At 40.2% G+C, this 18981-nt stretch overlaps 1 protein-coding gene across 1 annotated transcript in view; it reads left to right on the top strand.

The window, feature by feature from the left end:
* The first annotated feature begins 1702 nt into the window (after positions 1-1702).
* Positions 1703-18981, top strand: part of galnt2 (UDP-N-acetyl-alpha-D-galactosamine:polypeptide N-acetylgalactosaminyltransferase 2) — a 53238-nt gene continuing 35959 nt past the window's right edge. Inside the window, exon 1 of the mRNA XM_053316917.1 lies at positions 1703-1934. Coding sequence (XP_053172892.1) covers positions 1839-1934 — 96 coding nt within the window. The 5' untranslated portion in view covers positions 1703-1838. The remainder of the gene's footprint in view (positions 1935-18981) is intronic.

Raw genomic sequence — 18981 nt, 5'->3', positions numbered from 1 at the left:
ACTTTGCAATCTGTAGAGCAATAAAACCTCCTCTGTATTTAGACTCAGTTTTATTCAGTTTATTGTCACATAAGATAAAGAGAAGCAGCAAATTCCTAAAATGAATATGCTTGAACAAGAAAATGTTTGTTTTTGTTTGAAAAATGACTTCAATGATTATTCAATTACCAAAGCAGTTGTGATTACTTTTCTGTCAAATGACTGCTCAGCTGTTAATAGTTTATTTGTGTTTTCATTATTTATCAAATGTAAAACATTGTTCTCTCTTTCATGTTTGTTTATTCATATTTAGGACTTATAGATTAGGACAGGGACCGTGCTATAAATGTGTGTGTCAGTTTAATTTTATGGGTGGGAAGAAGATTACTCAAGACAGAGAAAATGAGGGAACATGAGTAAAATGTTCAATGTGGAACCTATTTTTTTGTATTAAGCTGTTTCTGAATAAAATATGTTGGGGTGAGGGGGCGTAAGCAAAAAAGTCCTCGACTTTTTTCTATTGCCGTCCCTGAAGTTTCCACCAGAATAACACTCAGCACAGAAAGAAAAGGAAAGTGAAAGTGGTTTCCTTATTTGTCTTTATAACAATCATAGATATCTGGTGTGATAATCAAACATGTTTCTCTCTCTCCCACTTTACCAGATGTGATATTAGATTTTGAATCGTAATGAGCATTAAGAAAACTGAAATTCTGTTGAACACTTTATTTATTTTAGGTATGTTTTAATCCATAAATGTAAATATATTTAGCCACAACCCTTATTTGTGGTTCATACGTAACTACTGAACATTGTTGGGGATTTAAGAAATATTAGAGGAAACCCCTTCGCTATTTTATTCTATTTTGTGTCTTTTATTATGTTATAAATCTGTTTACATTGTATGCTCCGTTTTCTAAAGACCATTGATGATATATCACTTCTCATACTGTTATACAATTTCTACTTAAAACTTTTCATTTTTTTTACATTCTCCATTATACAAAATTAAACACAGAGAACATCCAAGTGACATCAATCAATCACAAAACAAAGAAGATAAATAAGATAGAGAGGACAGTGAAAATACCAAAAGGCAGAGGATGTAATTGATTCAAATAAATACATTTAAGGAGGAGCACAGACTTCAGAGCCTTCTTGGTTTCATTTTAGAATATAATTGATAAATTGGGGTTTATGGTTAGTCCTATTGCATTTTGGATTTGGATACTAGCCTAAATTTTAAAGTAGGTAATATTCTTTGATTTCTTTGCTAATATATTTTTTGACGCAAAACAAAATATTCTATAGGCACAAAGTGAAATCTGAGTCAATATGATACTGATGTCCTTCCAGTCTTTTGGTATGAATTCAGTGCCAAAACAAGAAGTGTTTCCTCTTATTTAACCCGGTTTAAAGTCTCTGGCGCCCCTAGAGCACAGCTCCACAGCAGACAGTGAAATCACATAATCACAGATCCTCTCTCCCAGCTTCCAGAGCCACAAAAACTGACATTTTACAACAACCATTTCCTCCAGGGACCGTCCCCACCCCCTCTGCTCTTTTAGCACGGCACGGCTCGACTCTCAGCCAGCCCCGGCCCTCCCTCCTCCAGGGCTGCCTTTCCTGAGCCGGTGTTTGATTGGATTAGAGTCGGCTAGCCTTTGCCCTCTAACCCCGCTGATGTTGGCTGGCTGCTTCCTGCTCCCTTCGCTCCCCTTAACCGACTGACGAAGCCTGCCGAAGCCGCACGGTGAAGCGCCTTGCACGGACACAGCAGACCGGGGCGAGCCGCTGAGTTACAGCCACACCGGAGCCACGACGCACACGGGCAGGCGGACGGGAAAAACGACACAGCCATGCGGAGGAAATCGAGGATATTGTTATGTTTTGCGGTGCTGTGGGTGCTGGGAATAGCCTACTACTTCTACTCGGGGACAGCGTTGAGTCGAAAGGTAGGATTTCCGTTCCTCAGCTGTTTTTTGCGGCCACACGATCAGACTCGGTGTCCGTGTCGGTTTTCTTCCAGGACAAAGCCAAGATGTTTGCTGCTTTTTCTTTTTTTGCGGAGGGCTCGACTGCGGCTACACCGATGCCGTGAGGAGTGTGATAAAAGGCCTGCTAGTATCAGTGGGCAGGCATTGATTTGGGAAAGATGAGTGTGGACACGGGCAGCGGGGTAGATAGCAGAGGCTGGCCGGTCGGCGTGCACGGACCTCCCGCTGTGCCGGTGATTGCCTTCTCGTGGCAGCGCGAGCGGACCACGACTACACCGGCCAGCTTGTTAACCACATTAATGGGTTAATATGGGAGTCAGGATGAAGGTGAAAGCATGTAGTGATTGTTATTAATGTGAGGCTGCTGGCCTGGCTCACAGGGCCGGGGGGGTTTCAGCCTATAGAGCACGTCAGCACTGCTGCTGCTGCTGCTGGAGAATTTCACAGAGATCAGGAAGTGTGCTGATTAATGCAGAGTTACAGCATTGATATACCATGATGTCAGTGTGTGGTGGCCTTAAACGTTAGTTAATTTTTCTACTATGGAAACAGCCTAGATTGGGTTAAATGTGTCTGCCGGGATGTCCAGATTGTCTGTCTGCTGTGTGAAGACATTTTTACACGGTGACTGGATACAAACTCAGTTTAGTAGGCACACAGTACTGACCCAGTAAAACAGCCCTGTCATAAATCCTGCTCTATTGTCCATTTTTAGACAGTTTAAGACAGGCTGATTCAGTTTTATGTCTGATAGTCGGTCCAACCCACCAATAAGTGGACTATTAGAAACTAGAGTTGAAACAATGAATCCATCAGCTGATCAACAGAAATTGAATCACAATTTTGATAATCAGTCTCTTATTTGAGTAATTTTCTAGCAAATTATGTCAAATACTTGATGATTTGAGCTTCTTGAATGTAAGAACGTGCAGTACTTTTCTTAAATGAGAGTAAACTGAACTGTTGGGTTTTTGAAGACATCACTGTGGACACTAGGAATGGGAATTTTCAGTTTTCTGATTCTTATACATCAAGCAGGGCTCCTTGATATCTATTATTCTACTAATCATTTCCTCAATCGATTGTTTGTGTGGTCTGTAAAATGTCAGAAAATAGTGGAAAATGTTCATCCCAAGTCCCCAGAGAGCCATTGCTACTCTTTAAAATATTTGTGTCCAAACAACAACCCACAATCCAAATATAGCCTGGTTATTATCATTGTGGAGTACAAAACCAGAAAGTATTCATATTTGGGAAGTTGGAATACATGATATTTTGTTATTTTAGCTAAAAAAAAACTATTGCTTAAATTATTATTCGGATGATGAAAATCTTTGCTGAGTAATTTTCTGTTGTCTACTGTTTGTAGCTCTACAGTCAAGTGATCAATAAAACAATCATTAGTCGCAGCCCTGTTAGATAAACCTCGAGGTGTCACACACAGTTCAACAGCACCATAACTTACAGCCTCTAAACTGACTCTACAGTTGAATCACTACCTTTAAATCAGTTTTAATAATAACTGAATATTATAGCATTATGAAGTTAGGATTTATTGCTGCCCTCCTTAAGTTTCAGTTAAGTGTCATTCTCTGCAAGTCATTTTATGTGATTATCCTGTTTTTACTTGTGAGTCATGTGTTGAGTTTACAGAAACTTCTGAAACTCCTTAGTCTTGAATTACTGGAATGTCATTACACATCATGAACTATTGAAGCCATTGTTAGTCATAGAAGTTGTGGTAATAGCTGGAACTTGACTTGGCGTGTGTGGAGTAGGGATGGGAATCGAGAACCGGTTCCAAATAGTCCAATCTACTGTAATCACATGCATCCGAGTTTATCAGTTCCTTTTTATTGATGCCAGTGTGTTTTTGTGACAGTTGCATGTTTCGAGACAATGACGTCAAACTCGTACGTCAATGCTGCTGAGAACTTCCAACATGGAGGAGTCATGGCGGAGAGGAAGAACGGTTCCAAAAAGTGTCTTCATGAAGGAAGATACTATATAACATGTATAGTTATAACATCATTTCCTGTAAAGATGGAAACACCAGGAATGTGCTGAAATATCTTTCTAGGCAACATGGGCTTAAATTGCAGGAATGCTATACATTTGACTCTACACACAAGTACCACTGCTTCCTAACATAGCAGCGTGTCCGTTACAGAGAGTAAATAATGTTATGTTACACATCAGTGCCATGCAGGAAGACTTGGAAGACTTTCTCCTTTCACTAAGAGAACCTAAATGAAAATGAAAACTGTACAAATATTTCATTTTACATGATGACAGACAGTTGCTACATGGAGCTCTCAGATTACAGCCCAGTTTATCAGTTCCTATCCCTGATGTGGATGTGTGGATTCCAGCCATGATGTACCAGACCTGTAAGAGTATGCCATGTGTTAAATGGAAGTAAAATATCCTACAGGTGTTCACATGTGGAAGAAGACACTTTACTGTAACCCGCAATATATAGTGTGTGTGTGTGATTGAGGGAAAGAGAGCGACCAGTGTGTGTGTGTGTGTGTGTGTGTGTGTGTGTGTGTGTGTGTGTGTGTGTGTGTGTGTGTGTGTGTGTGTGTGTGTGTGTGTGTGTGTGTGTGTGTGTGTGTGTGTGTGTGTGTGTGAAATAATCTAGTGTAATTGTGTTCTGCTGTGTCTATGTATGAATTGCTCTGTGTGGGTTGTGGTTGTGCGCACATACCCCTCTAAATTTGGTTGTGTGTTTGTGTGAATGCCCTGTGTGTATTCCACCTGTCTCTTGTCTTGTCCTATCTGTCTCTCTGTGTTTGCTTTGCTCCAGTCAACCAGAGCAGCCTCTTTTACTTTTCCATTAAGCTGATAGCTGTGTGAGTGAACGTGTGTGTTTTGTGGTTGTTAAGGGGGTCAAAGTGACACTCCATGATAAGCAACTTTCTCCCTCTCCGGTTTTGTGGGCAGCATTAATATAAGGAGACTGGATGATGGGCTGCACCTGGCTGCTGTCTTTACACAGAGTGAGATGTAATCTGTGTAAAGAAGGGCGGAGCTGCTCAGGTGACTGTTTTCCATTATATCCTCCTCCTCGTTGAAAGCCCATACATCTAATAATTGCTAACTGCTGACATTAAACAAACTTTTCGAGCTATTATTTAATGAATTTTTCAAAAGTCCTCTATGCTTACACAAAGGCTTTACACAGATGGACAAAATTTCCTGGACCTCAGGCTCATGAAACCCATTCAAACCAAGTTTTTAAGCACTTGCAGGTGACTGATGCATCCTGTTTTAAATCAGCAGGAAATTAAAAATTCTGACTTTGTGACTAGTTGTGCTGGTGACCTGTCAAATATTATTTCCTTGAACATTTAATATGCTTATTATGTTGTTTTTTTTTAGTTTTGTCTATCAAATGTTATTAAATTCATTGTTTATTATCATGCCTTTTAAATTGCTAGTTTTGGTTGACAGACACTTCAAAATCCCAAAAGAAAAGCAACACAGTATCACATATTTAAATGACTCTAACCCAATGATTAAAAATGATTAAAGTCATAATTTTCACACTACTATACTTGCCATCAACTCATCAATTGATTGTCTTAGCCTTATTTTTTGCCAACGGCTGAATGGGAAAAGTAATTCATTGATTATGTTACAAAGTCATAAACTTTCCAAATACGGACAAATACAGAAACCTTTTGATATGAGATACAAAATGCATTTGTTCATTCATTAAACTGTCTGTCCAGTGTTGAGCAGTGCAAAGAAAATCAGATAAGACGCGAGTAGTGGATGTATTTTTAACTGTACAAAATTCCAAACAACTCATATCAAGTGACAAAAACAATGAATATTTATATGTAGCCTAGAAAGCCAGGACCCCCTCTTACTGTTCACAGATAGGGCGTCCATCCAACATTACACCTCACAAAGCAAAACGTTGTTGTGTCATCGCTGCTGACATGGACTGTGGTGAATTTAGAGTTTCCAGTCCAGCAGCCCTGCTGCTTGCCAGCCTGAGCAGGACTCACACTGTCATAGCAGCTAATTCAAAATGCCCACTTCTGAATAATCTGAAGAACAGGGTCTTTGCCAGAGGAATTAGTTCAACTAGCTTTCCCAGCTCTGTCGAACACAACCATGATACTGTGGCACTAAAGATCAAAGCACTCACCAAACAGCATTTCTACTATTATCAGTTCAAATGTACTGAACGTGGAAGAATGTGTCACTTGTTGGAGTCTTTATGCCAATTTCACGATATGAAGTCTGTAACAGTGCCTTGTGACATTGCTGTGAGCTACTGCAGCGACCATTTATGACAAATTTCTTGCAAGCTGTTCTGGTCCGGCAAAAAATTAAAGTCTGTATCTCCAAACGGTATGGAGCATACCCTTTGTACACAGTGTTCCCGATATCTTTAATCATGATTTCAGATCTGCGTCAGCAGCAAAGTTTGTCTTTCCTTTATTCTAATCAACAGTGTACACAGTGACACAAGTGTGCATTTCTCAGGTTTACTGCCCTAAATATGGTTGACTTGCAGTGTAAGCTGAGAGAACGAGCTGAGACCTGAGCTGAGTGCCACGTGAGGATACCTAACCTGTTAACAGGCTGTACACAGCTTTTGGTCACTCATTAATGCAGACAAGATGAAAAATTGGAAACTGGAAATACCTTTCTGCATTTCTTTACATAATGGGTACTTGATCAACCAACAGTGTTGTTCACCCCTCCCGTCTTACACATCCCACAGTGTGCATGCAGAATGACAGGAAACTTTGGGAGACTCCCAGCAGCTGGACTCAGTATGAATCCATGTCTCTGTATGTGCATTGTTGTACACAGGAGGATAATGTTGCAAACCCGAGCCTGCTCACTCACCATGATGCCCCATTAAAGTCTTCCTTGCTGGACAGACCTCAGAGGCTTTTTCCTGCCAACTCTCGAGAAGGCAACGTCCCTCTGTTGAGTCTACTTTCCTGCTAATAAGCGGTATGAGAGTGAAGATAAGTGGCAGTGCGGTGCAGGGTGGCACCAAAGCACAGGAAAAAACCAAGAAACAGACTTTATTAAGACTGTTATCAGATGTTTGAGCAAAGCTGCAGAAAGGCAGTAATTGGATTTATCAGAGTTGTAAATGGAGTGATATTCTCCATCTTGAGATGAGGTGTGTGGCATGAATAATTGTCAAATGTCTATTTAAAACATGTAGACCAGCATAAAAAATGTTCTCAAATCATTACGTTCACATTGACAGAGAAAAGATGCCTTTTAGAGGAATGACTAAACGTGCACAGTGTCCACTGTTGATATGAAGCTCTCAGCCTGATAGATCAGAACAGTGAATTGCAAGTATTTCTGAGTGTGCTACGAGCAGCCAGAGGTTTGGATTAGTTTCTAGTTGGTGGCAAAGGATTGATGCTCCTGCAGGAGTTCAGTGCTTTTCTTCCGGCAGACTTTGGGAGAGAGGAAGAGCACACATGAATCGGCTCAGTAGGGATTCTGAGTTTGTAACGCTGGCTGGTCCAGAACTCGTGAGTGAAAAAGTTAGTCTCCTGTTATCTGCTGCTCTAGGCGTTCAGCTTCTGCCTGCCTGCGCATGTCTCACACTCCGGTTTTATCAATACATCTGTCTCTCATCGCAGGCAGCGTGACTTTGCTGGCTCTGAGCACTTTACTTTTTTTTTTTTTTTTTTTTTAAGCAGAATTTTTCAGAAAAGTAGAGCAGTTGCAGATCATACCCTCAGCAATAGTGTTGCATTATGGAGTAGATGAGACTCTCTGTGTTCAGTCTTTGGTGTTATTTGGTGTGCAGCATGCAGAACACGGTGGATGCTCGCCTCTGCTCCTCTGCACAGGAACCCTGCACTGGCTACTGTAGACAGACACAACATCTTTGCCCACCATGACATAACTGCTAGACAGTTACTTACAGTAATACACACTTTGCGCATATGACACATTCATGGCTGAGTTCCTGCTGCTTGTTACAGTCATCGAGCTAAAAGACCTGTGGATCTGAGGTCTCAGCAGTTCAGTACAGTATGTTTATAATGTGAGAATACAATGTCATTTCAGCCAGTAAGGAGACCTATTGTTGCTAACTAACTAAATGTGGTGCCACAGAGCCAACACTGGATCGATACAAGGTTTCAGTTAAGCTGAGGGATACCTGGGTGCTAAACCTTTTTCAGAAACACAGTTCTTGTATTGACTGCGTGTTTCTTTGAAGAAATGAATGATCTCTTCTTCGCTGATAAAAATACCCCAAAGAAGGGAGCGATAGAGGGAGAATGATGAGACGATGGGGGGAAAAAGGTTGTAGGAGAAAAAACGCTGGATTGGCTGGGTCCAGATGAGGAGAATGGTGGGTTGCATTGGGTTTGGCATTTTTTTATTTTATTTCCACCAGTCAGAAGGAGTTAGTCCTGATGTGCCAGGCCTGAAACGTGATGACTGACTGGCTGCAGTGAACAGACAGACAGCTGTGTAGATACCAGGAGATACACACTGAGACTCTGCCAAGAAGACAAATAGTTTGGTTAATAGGACCATGAATGTTTATTTCTGCTGATTTCCAGCTGTCTTTTTTTTCTGCAGAACATCCCGTGGCATGAGAGTAGTTTATTTACTGCCTTCAGTTTTAGTTTCATTTTATTCAATCTTTCTGTCTCTTGTATCCACCCATCCTGGTTATTGGCAGGGTACTTGTGGTTAAACACAACAGCATGTTGCATCTGAGGGTGTGAAACCAGATTATTTTCTTCTGATGATGACTTTCTTCTCTGGCAGATGATGTGTATTCATGGAAAAGTTGGAAGGAATGAGGATATCCATTGTTCATAAGACCAATGCTTAGAGGAGAGCTTTTCTTAAAATTTAAACACCAAGAGAAAACCATTTGTTCAGTTTGTCACCGAGAGACAAACTATTATGGCTGCATCACAACACTTAAATTGACATCGTGTGAGCTTCGCAGTGAAAACAGGGTCAGGTCAGCAGCAATCTGCGTTCCTGTTATCAGGGCCAAATATTCAAATTGGCCTGATAGGGAGCGCAGGGAGTCATAATGTTTTGCATGTGTCCTCTTTGTGGCAAGGACATTCAAATCACTAAATAAATGACAAGTGTAATTGCAGCAACCACCCATGTAAATTAGCTGGTGAACTTCCAGTCACCGCTACTGGACTGTGATAATGCGTTAGTAGAAATAATGTACTCTGTCTTTTGCCTGACTGGAATGTTAAAAGTACACGTTTAATTGTTGAGTGCAGATCACCTGAAAGTGAATGTGGATCTCTGCAAATGCAAGCTTTTTTTTTTTTGCTGTTTCTCTTTTAATGTAGCTCCACTCAAAACCCAGATGTCTCTTTCAGGATTCACTGTTTTGAATATTATTTTTATATTCAGTGAGCTGAAGGACAAATTGCCACCCTGACATTATACCAGATGACTTAGAGAAGCCGTGTGAAAAATCAAAAGAGTTGAGCTCTACCTTTTGGGATGTATAATGGCTTGTCAGGAGTATAGATATTGCAGATTTGTGCCCTGTAACCTGAAGTTGAAATGGGGCTTGTGTTGGACATTTTTATCATGTTATCAGGAGCAGCCTGTTTCAGCATATGTCTTTTGAAGGATACAGAGTCTCTGCGTGCCCTGCTCTCGGCTGTTTCTTAACGGCAACTTACGGAACAAATATAAACCGGCATCCTGGCCCACCCACCTCATCCTCATCCAGAAATCTCCACAGTAGATGCATATGGATCTGTCACATTTGGGTCACAAAATCTTGACGCTGACAGTGTGTGTTTGCTTCAAACTCCTGTTACGATGACTGTGGTGCAGATCTGTCACTCCTTTTGGGTTACAATAGAAAGTATTTTTCTCGAAGTTATTTCAGATATTATTTAAAGAGATTTTTAAGTATCATACTGCTACAACATGATAATAATTTCTTCTTTATTCATACTTTTACAAACGAGAACTACAGACAGAGAAACCCATAAGAAGTCTTGTATATAACACACACAATCCTGTGTTGAAACTCTGCAGCCAAACTGGTTTTTCATATGGACGAAGTGTCCAAATAATGTCTGGACTTCTGCCAAAGTGGTGAGCTAGATAGATTTTTCAGCACTGGTCTGGTCGGAGGTGTTAAGTCCTCACCCTACATCACATCACAGCCATTCAATAATGAACTGGCATTTGTTTCTGCTTTGCTCAGTAAAAATGTCATGCTGTGAGGAAAAGTCCACCCAAAACACTCATGTAAGCTCCAGTAAAAAACGTTTAATCTTTTCCTCTGACTGTCCGAGCATGTGATTGATATCTGTAATGAAGGGTTACAAACTAGGCATGACCTCTTGACCTTTTTCATTTTTGTTTACAATATTTACGCTCATGTTCTGATATCGGTCTGTCAGAATAAATAAGCAAGGTCTTCTGTCTTGCCATGTTACCGTTTTGCAACAGTCATGTCAATAAGACAAATCGGATGAAGAAGAAGATGCAGATGTATGACTGACGGCAGCCTCAGTAGACCAGAATGAAATGCAGTCAAAAGACGGGTTGTGTTTTGTGTTTAAGTGCAACTATCAGTTTCTTTCACCTGAAATAACTGTCACTATCACTTCCTCTGACACTCAGTTCATTAGGGGTTGCCTTAAGGAACTCTAGGAAATGTAGGACACAAGTCATTAAAGTTAAAGTGAAGTAAACTGTATGTAACAAGAAGCTGTCAAAAAATATTATTGGATTAATATTTTGTCAGTTGGTCTTGAAAATAGTCAAAAATTACATCTTGAAATGAATTGTTTTGTGCAACCAGCAGTCAAAACTGTCACTTAAGACCAAGAAAAGCAGCTAATCCTCACAACCAAGAAGCTTGAACTAGGTAATGTTTGCCATATTTGCTTGAAAAATGACTTAAAAGGTTCATCAGAAATTACTTTTTGATAGCCGATTAATTTTCCAACATCTAATCGAATAGTTTCAGCTCTACATTGAATAGATTTGGATTGAAACCAACATCTGTAAACATGGCCCCGATCTGTGCCTGCCTCTTACTACTGCTGCCACTTGTGACCTCTCTGCCCTCATAACCACACACACTGCTGTGCAGGAATGAATGGATGTGTGTTACACTGCACATTCACACAGAAACGCCAATAAAAAAGGTCCAAATTCCACAGCGATGTTGGTCAATAGTAGCAAAGAAGAAGCTTGTAAACTGGCTTTTTACAGTAATGTTGAAACGGATTTCAGGAAGCAGAGGTGCTGACTCGACTCTACCAGCTCCGTCTAGTTTAAAATAAGGAAGATTTGTAGTGAATGACTGACAGACAGGCTGACTGTTGGAATCATTTAAAAATCAAAACTCGTCACTGGAAACTAAACGGACCATTTTATCCACAGTCTCCATTGTGTTTGCGTATTTACAGCCTGTTAGAGCTTTGGATTGAAATAAATGAAATGAGCAATTAGAGTTGGTTTGAGTTTGCCTTTAACCACATGTTCTCCCATTTTGCTGCCTTTTCCTGTGGGCTCGTCTCTCCCTTGACAGACACGTCATCAGATGCTGGACTCTGTGAACATTTTCTGTTTGTGCCTGAGACTGTCCTGTGTTTATGAAAACATAGTTATTACACAATCTGGCAGCGCAGAGGAGACAGTGTTTTTTTGTTTGTTTCCATTCATCCCCTCCAGTTAAGTTGCTGTGTCTGACTTGGATGGTTGAAAAGAAAGCTGCAAAAAGGTATTATGAATGCAGTATGAATAAGAGCCATCTGTCCAAATGGATGAAAATCTGCTGGAAAAAGCTTGAAATTTGCATCACTTACAAAAAAAGACTCCTGGGGCAACAAAACTGGTGTTAAAAACAGAGTGTTACGACTGTGGTTCTGTTAAATAGAGGCATACATTTAACATGATTCTAAAGGCTGCCACTCTTTCAACATGAACCTTCCATTTTAACATTAACTCAGTCCGAGGCTCCTTCGTGTTACAGCATTTCCTCAATGCCAGACTAGCTCTGCTGCCTCAGGACTGCACAGCTTGTGCCAGTCGTAATTGTATGAGTTCATGTACAATGATTTATGGTAGGAAAGTCTTTGTTACTCCAAATAAGCTGCTGTGCCCATTGGTTTCAGTCAGGAAGACCAGCGCTGCCAGCAGTTTGTAGCTGAGTGGCAAATGTGAAAGTATTGTTACTATACATTTTTGAATTTAATTATTTTGAGTTATTTCTTATTTTTATTCATTTTATGATCTATTTACATATGATATTTTACTTGGTTACATATTTATTTATTTTTCCTATCTCTTTCATTTGACTAAAACTTGATTTCATTATTTTAGTATGTTATAACCCTTAGTACCACAGCAGGAAGAGTGGCATTGGGAAGTGGGTTGGGGGTCTCAAAGGGAATGATTCAATGTAATGTATATGGTCTTGACACCATCACCCTTTTGATTTACATGGCCCCAAAATAATAAGTTGTAGCCCCAACTGCTTGCTAAACCATTAAACTGTTCAAACTGCAAACCCTAGCATGTCTGGCTAACTAGCTTACTACTTACAGTAGTAAGATAACCCAATGTTAAATCCAAGGCTATTTCATACTGTAGTATTTAGCAGTATTTCTGCTCCTGGATGCTGTATCAGAGAGCAGGCTAACGTAAGCAGCATTACACAAAAATAGCGTAACATTTGTCAAACACATTGTAGCTTGTGGCATTTATAAGTGGATAAAATGCTGTTTGAAGATAGGATTTGCAGCTTTAAATTCATCCTAAGGCTTTTCGCACATTATATAATATATGTAGCAAGTGCTCATTTAAGACTCCTTTACAGGCGTCTCATTTTAAACAATGTGGAAACATTATAAAATTGGCCGGAGACGCTGTTTTCTGTCAGCTCACGGAGCTAACGTCAGTTTAATTAGTTAGATAGCAGCTGATAAAATCTGACAGCAAGTTGTCAGTTCAGCCAGCAAAAATAAACGGTTGCAGACTTGAAATGAGAAGTCTGCCTCTGTCTGAAACCAGAAAGCCACTGTTTCACAACAATTAAGTGGTGAATCTGCATATACGAGAAAGCGAAAGGGGGGAACTTAGTGATTGTCCAGATATGAGCTCACCACAGTTATTGATGATCATATATAGATTTTTACACTTTTTGCAGTCAGAGCACTTTCCTGTATCCTGGAAACATCCATTTATTACTGTGTACACACGCTCACCCTGTGTGTGTGTGTGTGTGTGTGTGTGTGTGTGTGTGTGTGTGTGTGTGTGTGCGTGTGCGTGCGTGCGTGCGTGCGTGCGTGCGTGCGTGCGTGTATAGTGATGCTTGTTCCCTGGACTCTGGCCATATTTCATAGTGTGTGATGATGTTAAACTCTTCAGTTTCTCTTCAATAAGCCATATGGTAATACACTTACTTCCCTGCGTCTCTCCCTGCGTGTCTCTGTGTCCACTTCCTTTTCTCTCCCAGTTATTTGCTTTCTTTGGGAATTTTCTCTGTTCTCGTGAACATCTGCTCACTCACACAATTTGTTTTTTTGTTTTTTCTATTTAGTTTTTTTTGTTCTTTTGAAGTAAATTCAGACGGTCACCCTGGGAGCCAATTATGAAAACAAAATATTCTTGTCATGTACAGATCCACTAGAAACAGGCCTGTGACCCACTTTGGGCCATAACCCGCAGTTTTAGAAACCACTTGTGTAAAGAAAGTAACAGAATTATCGTGAGTTCTTGGGCCAGCAGCCTTTTTCTCCGTCTCTGTCTGTGTTTCTGCCTTAAAAGGTCGGTTTGATTTATCTGTGCTCTCAGCTTGGTAGGGGTGGAGCAGATGTGATTGTGTCAGACCTCATTAAGACGAGCTAAGAATAGCTAAAACCATCCAACACCTTAGCTCGGGTTGGTTCAAAATGGGTTGTTTCGCACCCTGTCTTGCTGCTTGTTATTATGCTCTGGGGTCTAACGTCATCCTAGAGATGAAGCCAAGTCTGCTGCTAACATGCAGTTTGACGCATGTACAGCTTCCCAGGCGGTTGGATGGTGTACAGTGCGGGACACTTACATGCTGTTTTATTGTTAAAGTACAATCTGTACTGTCTGCCAGCTTTGTTTGTTCCCAACACAACCTGTCTCACCTCACAGCCCTCCTCTCTTCTCTGCTGCCACTCCTCCTTCCGCTGCTGTCCGTTAATGTGGCGGATGCAGAGGTTTGTTCATTTGAAACTTTGCCGTACCTGCACCCTGCCTGTGAATGATTAACCCAACAGTGTGTAACTACAGCAGTGTAAAGATCTAGACCCATAAACAACCAGCAAAGACAGGCTTTGTGTGCATGGCTCGTGTCAGCTGACTGATTACAACTTATGAACTCAGCCAAATGAAATTACATTCACAAAACTACATTTTCAGGGCAGAGATAAATTGTGGCACCAGAGGATTTATATTCTGGTTGGACTGATGTCTGCGCTGTTGTAGTTGATTACTGAGCTCTCTATTACTGACTTCTCACAGAATACCAGTTGAACATGGTAGCGAAAGTAAAGGTCTGTAGTCACTGCGACGTGGTCTCTTTGTTGATGTAGAGACGGTCTCTGATAGCTGGCACCATGTTGGATCTGTTTCCCAGTCCGCAGAACATCCGTTTTCTTTAAGCTCTGAAGATAACAAATGTCTTATCTCACTTTTTTATGAGCAAAGAGGAGCAGAAAACATATACTCAAGGTAGCTTCTCATTTTCAGGAGAGCGTTGCTGTCATAAATTGAAATAAGAGACAGCAGGTGCAGATTAGATCAGCTGTAGCTGATTAACATTAATTCTGTAAGGACTTAAGTAAAGTGTTTGGCTCTTGTTGGTGTGCTCTGTTCAGCTGGTTTACAGCCAATGATTGTTTGTTAAGAAAGGTCAATGTTAGAGAAGTGACATCACCCTCCACTGTAAAACCGACTGTGTACTGTAATTGATCAGGAACCAACAGAGAGGTGGCTCTTTGTGATCACGTCACTTTAAGAACCGCCAATTTCAACTTTGATTTTATAACCTTTAAGCATTTTCATCTGATCATCCTAATAGTTCAGAAACAGAACCTTCAATATTAGCAGTATGTAGTGTTTCATTTTAAAATTAAATTTGCTTCAATTTACATTAAAGTCGAGATGAAATGAAAAATGCCATCCTTGGTCACTGAACCCCCCCCCCCCCCCAAAAAAAAGCCAATTTCTTTTAATTTTAATATCAACATCCAATCATGTTGTCTCTCTGTAAAACAAAATATGATGTTTTACAGAGGAGCAGATTTTTACTTTTCCTGCCGGCTCATACTTACTTAATCCTTTCACAGCTTTCTGCATTGATTCAAGAAATGAGCATAGGGCACAGAAACATTGTCAACAAGGGAAATAAACCACAAAAATGCAGCCCAAAAGACACACAGCAATAACACTGGTGACCCGTGGCAAATGATGATGTATTAAGGGTTGTGAGCAGAAACCTTGTTAAAACTCTAATTAGTTCAGCCTCAAGTGAACCTGTGTGTGTGTGTTGTGTGATGATTTCAGCTAATGCAGCTGTTGAGTTAATTTAGCTAATTTCTCAGTAGGATGATCATGAAAATGCTTGGCAGAAATAACATTAAAATGGGGTTAAGTTAGATAGAATAATCTAAACTCTAAAATGGACTCGCCTGTGTAGATATAGATCAAATGTTACACATGAAGCATTTCTCTGTATCACAGTACAGGAAGTCAAAATAAAAGACTCAAATCACGTCACCAAACTGAGCAAAATACACATTTTCACACATTTTCAATCTTTGATAACTTGAGAAATGAGCAGTAGATGTGTTTATTACTTGTGTGTCACTGATGTAATGTAATGATGAGGACTCTTCCCACAGCCTTTTTAAAATGGGTCAGTGCCAAATGTTCATGATAACTGAACTAAACTGTGAAAAACACACCCTGAAAACGATCCACACCCTTCAACTGTCAGGCCAGCTTAAAAAAAACAACCCACAGCTTGATAATGGTCTGTAATATGTCACTGTCTGGTTACTTCAACTACAGGTCATAACTCAAAATGAGACGTGTGCCTTTCCTCAGGGAGAGCTCCATGATGAGAGTAGCAATTTGTTTCAAAGAGCCTGTATCCCATTACAAAAAAAAAATCTCCAGTGTGTGCCAGAAAAAGTTACACAACAAAAGTTAGACTGTGTAATTAGCCTTCGTTTAAAAGTCTTCCATCTGCTCCTCGTCTGTAACGTCACCTGCCCAACATGTCTGTGTTTTAATGCATTACAAGCCGAGATTTGACATTATCTAACACACACTCACATGTACACAAATGCGACCACACTTAAACATCAAAGAGGACTCATCATCAGGAACAGATGTGTTAATGATGCACAAAAAGAACGAGCATATCTCTTGTCACACTAAGACTTGTATGAAGAGGGTCAAGACCACTACTAGGGGGCAAAAGATAAATCTGAAGAGTGAGGAAGTGAGAGACAGTCTTGGAAAAGTATGTTTCTGCTCCACTAAATTAGGGGTATTTTTTTTTAATATGTGATTTTTTTTTTGTTATGAAACGTGGTTTCATTTTAAGGGATCACTGGTCAGAAAGATCAGCTTTACACCATGTGTGCACAAACTTGAATGAGTGAGGGGTTGTTTGAGTACAAACTCCAGCAACCTGATGTGGTGAAAAGATGGCCAACATCAAAGAGAGAATTTTGGTGACTTTTATTTTGTCGCCTTCATCTTTTCGGAAAATCATATAACAAGTGTGTATATATTGTATTTAAATCTCCTCTCACCTCTAGCATCAGTTTTATTTTACATACAGACATGAGACTCATCTGGATAACATAATGATCATATAGTTTTATACTTTTGACCACCAGTTTTATTTATTTCAGCTTCTGTTATGGTGGGCGGTTCTGATTACTTCAAATGGTCATTGGCACAGTTGCTATGGAGACGAAACCTGTCAGATGTTCAATTTAGAGGGGAAATGAATTCAAAGCTCATTCAAAATGCATCTAAGGAATTGTGTTTTTATGTAGACAGGCTTGCACCCTTTGACACAATTCTATACTTTACTATTACTACACATTGAACTCCCAACTCTGAATTCTCTACTCTAACTCATGAATACATTTGCTTCTATTTTATCGCCCACATTGTGTGTTAATGTTGGAATATAACCAGCGATTCAACCTGCCAGCAGGCTCACAATCTATACCATTGTGTAATGGCAGAAAGGCTGCTATGGCATTTTCAGAGGATGTTACTGGTGCCAGGCCAGAAACAGAACAGGTCTGGTTTATGTCCAAACAGGAGTTTGCCGACATGCATTAATAGACGACCAAGGGATGGCGAATCAGGCTTGTGCACATGTGCTTAATTTAACAGTAACAGATGTTTAACAAGGAATACTGTGAACACAGGGTTTTCAAATCTAGAGCAAAGGTTACGTGCACACATTTCTGTGTTTAGTCTTATAGACATAACGTTGTATGCAGCACACGTGTCTACATAGTTGAGGTAAAGAAAACTGATGAGAGACTGTAGAAATCTTGGCTGAGGTTCAGCCCAAACAAACACACACACACAGCAACATACACACATTACACACTACTAGTGCTCACATCCATACATGAAATCATGAAAACACACCTTCCCCTCCGGCCTTTCACAGAACTTTTCTCCTTGTATGGGAAAGAAAATATTTATAGACTTGCAGCATTTTGCTGTTCCAACCAAACTGTCTCCACACACACACACACACACACACACACACACACACACACACACACACACACACACACACACTCCTATGATATGAGGTAACATTTTAGTGGCTATCAGTACTGTAACTTTAGTGACCTCAACTTTGTTTTTGGGGGTCTTACTGTAAATTCATCAATCTTTCTGCCTCTTTCAGTCCAACATCCCTCTCAATATTCGGTATCATATCCTCTCGTAAAGAAACTTCAGCTGCTGGGTTTTTTTTTTAATGTTCATGCAATAAACAATCTAATAAAAGTATCTCTAAACATGCAGATAGTCTTAAATCTGGAAGAAACATTTGTTTGTGTTGTAGTACTTAAGACCACCGCTGTGGTTGAGGAAGGGGACAATCATTTACTGTGAGCAGTAAAGAGGAGGGAAGGCATCAAACAAGGCATGGAGGAAGAGGGGGTGCAGGAAAAGAAAAGAGAGGAAGCAAGTGGTTGATGAAAGAGTTTGTATGACTAAATTTTGGATTTTAACATCCCCACTCTGTGAACCCCACCACCCTGACCTACTTTTTCCCTCTGCTGACACACAGATGATTCAGCACTTCAATCCATTTCCCTCCCTTCTTCATCATTCACCCTCCTCTCTCCTCTTCTCCCTCTCACCCCGTCTTGTTTTTGCATTCCCTCTTTTGTTGTCTCCAGCAGCGCCTTCGCTCTTTTCCAAAAATTGAATCTGAACTTGCCCATTATCAGGAGTCATTTGTTCAAATTAATTCTCAAACTCCCGCCGTTTAACAGCGGGAGAATAAGCAGCTTTCACAATGCTGAATAATCATTACCGCCACATGAAAATCTGTAATTTCTTTAAACTTTCCAGGAATTGAAATCTAACATTTAGTTTTCAGACTGACGATTGTCCATTTGTGATTCTTTTAATGCTTTGAGATTGGGGTGTTGTGACAGTAGTAGTGTTGTGACTCTCATGCAGTATAAATGATTATCTTTAAACTCAGATAGAACGGTGAGAAGAATGTAACAGGTGTCGTCTCCTGTCTAGGTTTTCACCCCCACAGATTTCTTCATAGCTTCTGTCAACAGCTGTGAATCAACAGTTTTCTTCAGGGTTCGTTTTCTTCTTTCTCACTTTTTATCTAAAGCTTTTGATGCTCTCTTGTCCTCCTGCACTCCCGGACAGAAACACAGAAGGTCCTGTCTCTGACCCTTCTCATTGAACATGAAAGTGTGTGTGTGTGTAT

Source organism: Scomber japonicus, chromosome 1 (genome assembly GCF_027409825.1).
Source record: "Scomber japonicus isolate fScoJap1 chromosome 1, fScoJap1.pri, whole genome shotgun sequence".
Lineage (NCBI taxonomy): Eukaryota > Metazoa > Chordata > Actinopteri > Scombriformes > Scombridae > Scomber > Scomber japonicus.
This window is presented reverse-complemented; position numbering and strand designations above follow the sequence as displayed.